Raw genomic sequence first — 10,927 nt, forward strand, 5'->3', positions numbered from 1 at the left:
AGCTATACTTTTACTACTGTTCAACGTAATTATTTGGTGGCTACGTAGCAGTGGGGACGTCAACATACAACTGCTTACTCTTTGGGTTTTTTTCAATTAATGGCTATAAGACGTTGGCTGTGACTTTACATCAACTTAATTGTCATGCCTAGCTCTCTATCTCACATGCAAACACTGTGGTGGGTTCTAGTGTGGACAAGGGTTTGCAAGGCCAACTCCTGAAATATATCTTCAGCTTAGAAAAATATGACTAGGCCTTCCTATTCTGGTAACAAAGATGCTCATGAAACTAGAATAGCTTACTGGCTCCAAAGACGGTTGTGTTTGTTTGTTATGTACTATGATTTTTCTTCCACAGCAATGGATAAAAAGGCAGATTTTGGGGAAAGGCAGCTTCTGGATTGGACTAACGGATTCAGAGAAGGAAAATGAATGGAGATGGCTGGATGGATCCCTACCAGTTTACACGTAAGTAAATAAAAAACAATGGTGTTTATTTTCTGCAGATGCTACCACTCTCGCTGACACTTCTAAAAGCAGCATCTAGAAATTATCCAATGGATCCAGAGGGTTGTAGATGCCAATTAAACAATTCATTACTGAGGGTGCTGCTGAACTGTTTGTTTCTCTTTCCAACAAGGCTTTCTTTCCTTGCCAGGAAGAAAACTGAATGTTGAATGAAAGAATCCCAGAACGACACAGCGCAGTGTTTCTTGCCAAAACATTTGCTCCTGACTTTTATTACAACGTTGAGATAGAAAGCACAGACAGTTTTGCTGTCTTGATTTGAATTTTCCTTATTTGCATTACAACTGGCTATAAATAGAGCGCTCATTTTGATAAAAAATGACCAGCTTTTAGATAAAGCCCAAATCCAAATGGAAAGCATTAAACATAAGGAAAATGCATGAAACGAGGGTGTCTAAGCTTTGGCCAGCTGAGAACTGAACTGGCAGCTCTCCAGGAATCCTAAGGCTACACCTAATTTGTCCTAAATGGAACAGATTGCAACCACCCAAATTTTTAATACTGAGAAGTGGACTGAAGAGTTTATAGAGGTGAGCATGCTGTGCTCCAGAAAAACAGGCTACAGTCAGTCAGATGTTACGAAATGATTAGCTGTGATCTCATTGGTTTTCACTTTGATGAGAAACATGGAAAAAGTCAGATGTATTTCAAATGAGCCGTAATATTTTTCCCTTTTTCTCCGTCCCCGTTTTCATCTTTCTTTCTCTTTATGGCAGCACTGTGACCGATTCCCACTTTAGCCACTGCTTTCAATAGGTTTTTCACTACACCGTGGTTTTAGGTGCCCTGTCGTAACCTCAGAGCTGTCAGTTACTGATTTTCAAAGTATTTCATTACTTCTGGAAAGCTGTGTGTCCTCCCAGGTGCCTGGTCAGACACTCTGTGTCAGGCAGGCATGTTTTTTAGCTGAGCATGGACAGTATCAGCCAGCAATCACAAGCTCCCTTCAACAACCTGTTTCTTCAGGAGAATGGAGCTTTGAAGTCCCGAGGTTGGAAGCGTTTCTCACTTGTTAAACAAAAACAGGACAAGGAAACACTTGCTGCAAGGTTTTTACATGCTGCATTAAGTTTCACCGTCAAAGCTAATGATCTCAAAAGATATGTGTATATATACACTTTTTACATTCCTTATAAGTCCAAAAATTCACTTCCCACCCAAATGTGGGTCCGTAAAACAGATAAATCTTCGCTATGCCTCCCAATAGGCCTGCCTCAGTGCTGTCGGAGGGCTGAGCACCTTTGCAGTGAGCAATGGCAGGATGCTGCCATCCTGGGCAGCACTCGTGAGCCTGCCGGCTCTTCTCAGTCCCATCTGCCGGCAGGAATGCAGCACGCAGGCTTTGCGGGGTTGAAGCACTCCCACTGTATGTGCATGTATATTCAGAAACTAAAATGAAGTTCATCGGTCTAATTTTAGGTCTCTGAGTTTTGGCAGCCTGAGGCCGAATAGATTCCCTTCTCTGTAATACATCTGTTTTCCATTTTCAGCAAGAGTCATGTATTGTTTGTTTCAACGTGTATTTCCCGTTCAGAACAGATCTCATGATGTTTTCGTTAATTTCTTGCGGTGAAAAACTGTCATGTGTGCTGCGTTGTGCAATCATATCTCTTGCTTTTTGGTTGAAAGAAACTGGAAAACCGGGCAACCTGATAACTGGAGCCATGGACACGGGCCAGGGGAGGATTGTGCCGGGTTAATCTATGCTGGGCTCTGGAATGACTTTTTCTGTGAAGATGTTAACAATTTCATTTGCGAAAAAGACATGGACAAAGGTAAGCAAGGCGCTTGGTTTGATTATTTCACTCTACCCCTAGGAGGCCAAATTCAAGTAAATTTTCCACAGCTATAGGGGAGAAGAATCAGGCATAAGGCTGGATATTATAGCAGTGCCTTGTTAAGGAAGAAGGAGAATCACACTTGGAGCACTTCTATTCAGATCCAGCCCAATGTGGGCTTTTCTAATACGCTGTACAATGCAGATGCTGGATTTATTGCAATAAATCTTGTGCTCTTTCACCACAAGAAAAGAGTAGCCTTCAAGCTGGTTGTAGGCATAGTATGCTCTGCATATTGACCATCTCCTGTAGACTTCAAACGCGCCTAAAATTTCAAGCGTGATTTGGCACATGTGCTCCAGACCCTGGCCACACTGGAAGCTGGTTTTATAGGCTCAATGGCCATGCAGGGAGAAAGGCTAGCATTAGGATGGCTCAGGGACCAGCCTTTGAAAAACTAAATGACTCTGGTTTGAGCATTTGTGCAACGGGAGGCACTTGGTGACTGCTAAGGAGGTCTTAAAATTCCCACCACTGCCAGATGTCCCGTAGGGCTGAGAAGCTGGGTCCACAGGCCATAAGCAACTCATCTGTTGCAGTTGGTGTGGAGGACTCATAAACTGCCAATGTGGCTGAGCAGTCACCCAGCTGATTGCCACGGGGCATTTCTTTCTGGTTATATGGGCATTTCTGCAATGGCAGAGGGCAGGTCATTCTTATGGCTGCTTAGAGCCCGGCCCCATCATCACAGAGCTAGGTGGTATTTGTGTTCATGGTGGGGCTCTGCCCAAAACATTCTCTCCTCCACACCGCCTATTTAAACATGGCTTTGCCAAGGGTGCCTGGCTGCTCCAGCTGCAAGCATGTAGGCTGAATTGCAGTGAAGACAGCTGGAAATGTCAGCTAGAGCCAAAATTACATCCCATCCATAAAAAATGCCCCCCTAAAACAAAACAAAACAAAGCAGAATAAGCTTTGTGTGTGTTTAACTCTGTTTGTGTGTCCAGAGTAAAGGACCATGTGTAAGTAACAATGTAATTTGCCCTGGTTTTCCTACATACATTTGTTATTTTAGGAAAACTTCATGGTTTACAAATATTTATCCTCCAGGACTTACAGGATCTGAATATGAGTCCACTTAAATTTTTAACATACCTTGATCTCTGTAAGTTTTCTTTTTGGAAATGCATTTAATCTTCACAGATTTTAACATGATTCTTCTTCTCTTTGGTTTTTTTTTTTCCTCTCATACTGTAGGGCAAATATTTGGAGTGTAATAGGCTGTGACTTTACAAATACCTACATATTATGGAAATTTACCTAAAGACAAAGAAAATCCTGGGAGAGAGCAACATTGCCTACCAAAATTGGAAAAAAAAAACAAAAACAAAAACAAAAGCAAGCACTGAAAACTGGTTTAAATGCATAAAGGAATTCAGCAGCAACTGTTCTCCAGCATCCTGCAATTATTTGAGGCCTTTCAACCCACAACATCAGGAAATACCGTTGGACTAATTCTGTTATAGATTTTCTTCCCAACCAGTAACCACATACATAAGCAACTTTTGTTTTCTGAGAAAAGACATTCTGTCAATCTGAGTAAGACTGTTGGTCACTCATATAGAAAAACATATAAAGCAACTGTGCAAACAGTATGTTTCATTTGCTAAAATCCCAAATGTAGGAAAATTATACAGATACACGAATATATAGATTTTATATAAATATATATATATAGTCCAACTCTTATCAATAATATGGAATATACTTTTAAGAGCTTTTAAAACTTTGTATTTTTGTACAAAATATTTGCTTTTTACAATTGTTCTCTTTTTTACTGACTTTTTTTTACAAATATAGTGCACAGGGGCCAAAGAAAACAATAAAGGTACTAATAATTCATTAAGGTTTGCTGTCAGGCATAGCTCAGCTATAGAGAAATATTTTTCCAGTTAGAAATATTTGTACTTTCCCAGATGATTTGTTCTGGTTAAATAACTTTTAAAGCCAATTTTAGATAGTGTTTTCGTTATTATATGCAGTCTAGTCTGCGTGTGTAACAATTAAGTTTACTAAGGACTAGATACTCATTATAGCTCTGATCACAGCCAGTGTTCAACCAGGGTACTATGCAAAGACCATGTTAATAAAAGCTTTTCCTTCCTTCCTTCCTTCCTTCCTTCCTCCCTCCCTTCCTTCCTTCCTTCTTTCTCTCCTTCCTTCCTTCCTTCCTTTCTGACCTGCATGCCTTCCTTCTTGCCTGCCTCCCTGGCTTCTTGCCTGCCTGCCTTTTCTGCCTGCCTGCCTTCTTCCTTTCCTGCCTGCCGCCTTCTGCCTGCCTTCCTGCCTGCCTGCCTGCCTTTTTCCAGCCTGCCCGCTTTCCTCCCTGCCTGCCATCCTGCCTTCCTGCCTTCTTTCTACTCATGAGAAATGCCACAGAAGTAAATCTCCGAATTTTTAGAATGGTTCTGAAATGTTTTCATTCCTTCTCCCTTCTCGTGAGGAATTCTACCCCAGTAGGTGCTACCCACAATGCAAGACAAGCCCAGATGAAGGATTTTATGAAAACAAAAATGAAGGAGCTGCACACACTGAAATATGTTTCTTTTTAAGACAGATTTCAAAATCTGGTAAGAAAAACACGCCATACTCGGAAAAGTCTAATCAATTTGCGCTTCTCCAAAGTGCTTTGTAAATCGATCTCTCTGTTTTCTTGGACCAGTACTTGTCTCCCAAACAAACTAGAAAATAAAATATGCTGCAAAACAGAAAGCAGTGTGGCTAATAAGATGATATCATCACCCAGCCAGTTTCCTCTGCGGTCCCATGAGCCGTTGTCTAGGCAGCAGTGCTGCTTATCAGGAATTAAAAAAAAATTAGCAACCAGTTAAAGTTTGTTAGCAGAAACTCTGGTTTCGGTTCCCAGTTTCTATACTCTCTCCATGGCCACACACTATACCACGGAGGAAGTTGTTTTGGCTTCTTGGGAAGAAGAGTTGTTTTTCCGTTGCCTCCTGACCTGCCGTTTACCTTGGCTGAATGCAGATCAGTTTGTTGAAATACTCCAGCTCTGTTGGAAAGGGACAAGATCTTGTATTTCAGATTTTCAAATATTGCTCCTAAGACCGACCAATTAAAGCCTGCTGCTTTCCTACATCCCACACTGCCTCCAGTGTTCATTTGGCGGGGGGGGGAGGCGGACGCGGACAAGGGACAGGGACGGGGACGGGTGCCTTTTAATTTTAACTATAATTTTCTTAAAGAAAATACACAAAATGTTACATTTGGGAATCTGTCCTGTGGTACCTATTAGAGATGAGACAGGAACAAGATCAAAATTGCATGAGCATTTGCCACATTAAATGAAGTTCTTCTTGCTGATGTGATGCTTAATTAAAAGTGAAAGGTTTGTGTATTACAGCTGTAGAAACCATGCGTGGCCATCTTGGAGGCAGCGCTTTTCTTCAGGCAGTCTGGATTTCCACAGACTTTTCTTTTGGCTTTTGCATCAAGTTTTGAATACAACATGATTCTGCCATACCCCCCCTGTCATGCTATACCTAGGAGTTGTGTGTAGATACACGCTGCAGTGTTTACATATATATTTAGACAGTACCTGTGGAGATAATGTTGAAGTGCTAATTTTGGACAACGAGGTACAAAACTATTCCTTTGCATGCCCAGAGAGCCTCACAAACCCTGGTGAGTGGAGCTTTGCAGAGCCACACTGAGTGAGAAGCACTGCTGCCTTTGTTTTGAAGTTGGCTTATTTAGGTGAAATAAGCCCATTCTGAGCATCTGCCACGTTAAATGAAGTTCTTCTTGCTGATGTGAAAGACTTCTGTTGACAAAAGAAGTTAATGAGAAACCTCTGTGTAATCCCCAGCTATACTGTTTTCTTGCCCCAGTTTCATCCTTCTCTTCCTTCAGTGATAGCAGTGATGGTACGTATCAAGATGAGATGACCCAAGAGTCATCTAGTGTCCTCCAGTCCCTCTAAAGATGTTTTCTGCTCAGTGGTGATCAACAGCTATAGTTGCACTTATGCCTGTATAAGGTTACAGAAATGGCTGTTTATCAGTGATAGCTGCTTAGTTCGTTGAAAATGAGCGCAGCATCTATGCTAAACTACGGGCAGTTGGGTGGCCTTAGCATGGAAATAACCATTGAACTAGGGCAGTTTAAGGATGCACCGTGTTTATGAATTGGAGCACCTCTCCTATGACGACAGGCTGAGAGAACTGGGGTTGTTCATCCTGGAGAAGAGAAGGCTCCGGGGAGACCTTATTGTGGCCTTCCAGTACCTAAAGGGGACCTACAGGAGAGCTGGAGAGGGACTTTTTAGAAGGGCATGTAGTGATAGAACGAGGGGGAATGGCTTCAAACTGGAAGAGGGTAGATTTAGATTACATATCAGTAAGAAATTTTTCACTATGAGGGTGGTGAGTCACTGGCACAGGCTGCCCAGGGAAGTTGTGGATGCCCCATCCCTGGAGGTGTTCAAGGCCAGGCTGGATGGGGCTTTGAGCAACCTGGTCCAGTGGAAGGTGTCCCTGCCCAGGGCAGGGGGGTGGGAACTAGGTGATCTTTAAGGTCCCTTCCAACTCTAACCATTCTATGATTCTACGAAATGCGTATTTCAATGCTGGGTTGTAATTATCTGTAATAATGCTCTAGTTATCCACTTTTAACTGAGAAATGAAACGTGCCTGGGCTCAATGTCTCTGTTCACACATTTGAGGCAAAGAGTGTAGCTGTTAGGCAAAACTGGCTGGAGAGGGATGCTGCAGTTACGTGCTGGGAGTGTTCAGTCATTCTTAAAATCTGGCCTGAGCAGCCAGGCAGGCTGAGACAGACCATCCTTCTGACCTTCAGTATCCCTGTAGGAGGGAAACAGAGGTGTCAAATGGCAACAAAGATTGAAATCACAGGGAGGATCAGGAGAGTGTTAAGACAGCTCAGGAACCTGTCAGAGAAAGGAGATTGGCAGGGACGCAAGCAGGACACCAAGAAAGGGCCAAGAAATTGTCATGAAAGTCAGAGCTGCCACACAGGGTCTGGAAAACATCCCAGTTAAATCTGCTTTCTGTATGGTTTGAGTGATAACACAGGTTGGATGGAAAGTTTTAAGTGATAGGAAATTATTTTGTCCCAGCTCAAGTTTTGGCTTTCCTTCTTATGCACAAATACTGTAACTTGGCATACCGCGTACACATTTCCATCGTCCTTTTTCTTGTTTTACATCGAACTAGATGCAAGTTCATACACCCTGGCGAGCACTGGGACTGTTGCAGGAAGGGGAGGGGAAGGCAGAGGGGATGCAAAGTCATTGTGATTTACATCCAGTGCTGGATTTCTTAATGTAATTTCTGACTTCTTTCATTAATTTATTTGGAAACACCTTCAGCTGATGCATATAAATCTCAAACTCTCATCCCTTTTGATGTCTATAAATGATACCTGCAAATGTTCCAATAAAAGAAGCACTAAGCGGAGACATGGAAGTGAATGTTGTTTACTCTGTGTGCTTGTGTAACCAAGAGAGATGTGGAGATCGGAGACATGTGGAGCCAGAAGCATTCGTAGGTAATAAAAATCAAACTGATGAAAATTATTTTCATTGAAGCCTTTCTTCTCACTTACACTGTCCTAGTTCTAAGCATGACTGTGGCTATTTTATCCCTTAATTGCAGTTTTAGCATATTGTTCTTGCAGCACCTAGGTGCTAGAACTGGTGTTCTGAGCTGAACAAGACCTTTAAGAAGGTCTTAAGAGGCAAGAATTCCCTCTTGCAGTTCTGTCCTAGCAGAAGCACGCAAAGCAGCTCAGATGGGCCCCCAAGTGAAAGATGTCTTGACTCAAGTAGAGCAGGACCAGTCCCTAGCTTAGCCATTATTGCATCGAGCTTAAATCGGCTGTTTATAATGGCTAATCTGATCTTGCTATTTCTCTCTCTCAGATGGCTGACCTCCTCCTTTAATTTTCTGTTCCTGGCAAGTAGCTCCTCTGTTTTTAGCAAGTAGCAGGAACTGGTCTCTGATCATTGGCAAGGCAAGGAGGTGGTCAGAGGGCGGCCGCTGGCTGTCGAAGGAAAACACTCCGCAGCGAGTAGGGGACAGGCAGCCGAGTCAATTCACGTGTGAGAAAACAAAACCACTTTTCCCCAGCGCAGCTTCCTCGGTTAAAAGCATAGCAGCTCACACAGGCATAGCATCCAAAGGGAACAAAATGTCTCCAACCCCACCCTCCAGGCTTGCTTTGCTTTTTTCCCCATCGCTTCTGGGGGTGTCTCTGTGCACCCTGGAAATGTTTGCTCCCCTGTGAACAACCCCTGGAGAGGGCTCTGCGCTGGTGAGGGACTGGCAGCGGGACAGCCACCCATGCCTTGCACTCCCTCGCACTGGGACACCCCGCTCCTCCCAGCGCCCGGGGAAGGAGCGTGAGGAGGAGGCGGAGGCAGCTGTAGGGATCCCGGTGCTTGCCCATGCTCACTCGGAAGTAGTTGGGGTATCTATAGATGGGAAAGCATGGACAAAAGCCTTGTTCCCCTGATACCAGGCCTTCCTAAAACCAGAGCCTATTTGTTCATTCACCATCTCCACCTCACTTTTTCCATGCTGTTTAGTGAAAAGAAAAAGGAGAAGAAAAAAAAAAAACACAACTTGGCTAAAAATTTTTTTGAAAGTTCTCATGTGTTTTCTTTCTTCGGGTGGAATACGTTTGTTTTTTCTTTCCATCTGGCTCAGAGATGAAAAAAGCATTCTTTGATTTCTTTTTCAAAATAAACTCAGTATAACACTCCAAAATTTGTGTAGAGATTATTTTTTTTTTAATAGCAGAACAATAAAAGCAAATCACTAGGCAAATAATGCTCTTTTTAGAGAAGATCTTGCATGCCATGAGGATTTTCTTACTCAAAGGGCTTCCCAGAGGCACAGAAGTATTGCCAGACCCATTTTGTGACTGGAGGAGAAAGGAGATTTTCAAGAATATGATTAATTTTAATGTCTCAGTTTTGGGGATTTTGTTTTCATACACTGAGGAGGTGATTTTTAGAGGTGATTTTTTCCAATGAAATCAACATTGGCATAGAGCAAATTAGCTTTCACACACCTTGGTGAAGGGAGCGGACTTTTCAACGCTAAATTCAACAGAATGGTGTCTCTCCCACATCACCATGCGTATGGGAGGTGGCTGTTTCTGCTGCTGTTTTGGAGAGCAGAACTCAGTTTGATCATAGCAGAGCAACAATAGCCCAGTTGAGAGCAATGTCTTGTGTGGGTAAGAGTTAACAAATGACGCTAAATTACCAAGACACCCCTTGATCAGAGGGAAGAAGGTTAAAGGACTGCTGAGCTCTTCTTGGCTCTTCTGCAGCCCAACTTCAATAAATCTTCCAAAAAATCGTACCAAGTTCTACTTTAAAAATAATTAGGGGTTTCTTTGCCCCTTGAACCATTTTGGCTGCTCTTCAAAAACTTTATTAGGAACCTTCTTTTAATAACCAGCGTGAATGCAATTATGTCCAGTTTAGACATATTTGTTCTTGTTCCAGTGCTGTCCTTTAGCTTAAAAAGCATCTCTCCCAGGACCATCAAGCAATTGTAGTGGTCAGTGTGGAGCCATTCATCTTGAGACGCAGTAAGGGATGGTTGGGAACAAACACATCCCTCTGACCAGCCGGGGAGCCCTGACGACAGAGCCTGGCTCAGGTCCCAGTGTCAAACCCCACAAGGGATTATCTGAGGACACGCCGGGCTTCTGGCTGAAGGGTGGAAGTTTCCATACTCTTTTCTTGTTAGTACTGCTAGAGGACAGGGAGCAACAAAATGGGTATAGAGGGTGGCTTTCTGCTGAATTAGAGTAGGTTACAAGTGCTTGGCTTTTTGTAAGGTGGTGTCATGCTTTATAAGGCATTCGAAAAATTAGTCTGTAGGATTGAGCTGAAGTATGCTTATTCTGGTTTTACACCAGAGCAGAATCACTTGCAGGTCAGACTTAGACCCTTGATCTTCAAGACATTAAAATCTCCGATTCACAGATTAGCATGTGACTTCTACTTTTTCTGATCCATCTGTCCTGCCAAGGCACAAATCCACGGCTCAGGCATCAGTGTGGTTCCAGGCTCTGAGAATTGCTTCCAAACTCCCTGCGTTCGCAGTCATGCTCCTGCCAGCCTTGCCAGAGGTCCCGCTGGTGGAAGCTGCAAGTCTGAAATGTGACTTTGGAAGAAGTTTGTTCGGGAATCCCTCTCATTCAGAAGTCTGGGCATATTGCAAAGATGACATTTCCTTAATTCCAGCTCTATTACCCAAACTCATATAAAACAGATGATGAATTATTTTTCTGAATGGTAACAATGTATTTTTGTCCACTTTTTTTTTTAACGTCAAAATAAAAGCCTGGAGGTAGAAATCAGACAAAATATCCTTTGGCATTGCAGTATCCCACTGTAGCAGGCAAATAATGTTCCTGGATTAATGCCTGTGAGAACAGCATGATCCGATATCCGAACAGCAGACAGCTTAGTGCTATCTGCTTGTGAAAGCCAACTAAACTGCAGGAACAGCCTTGTCACTGGTCCGTCTTCTGACGGACAGAGGCAACCCTGCGTGCTTGCA

General features: G+C 43.0%; 1 protein-coding gene across 1 annotated transcript in view; it reads left to right on the forward strand.

The window, feature by feature from the left end:
• The window catches only part of COLEC12 (collectin sub-family member 12), a 90,317-nt gene extending 85,842 nt beyond the window's left edge, over positions 1-4,475 (forward strand). Inside the window, exons 7-9 of the mRNA XM_009886625.1 lie at positions 359-468; positions 2,158-2,303; positions 3,564-4,475. Coding sequence (XP_009884927.1) covers positions 359-468; positions 2,158-2,303; positions 3,564-3,583 — 276 coding nt within the window. The 3' untranslated portion in view covers positions 3,584-4,475. The remainder of the gene's footprint in view (positions 1-358; positions 469-2,157; positions 2,304-3,563) is intronic.
• Positions 4,476-10,927: the final 6,452 nt, after the last annotated feature.

Source organism: Charadrius vociferus, unplaced genomic scaffold (genome assembly GCF_000708025.1).
Source record: "Charadrius vociferus isolate BGI_N301 unplaced genomic scaffold, ASM70802v2 scaffold45, whole genome shotgun sequence".
NCBI classification, from domain to species: Eukaryota; Metazoa; Chordata; class Aves; order Charadriiformes; family Charadriidae; genus Charadrius; species Charadrius vociferus.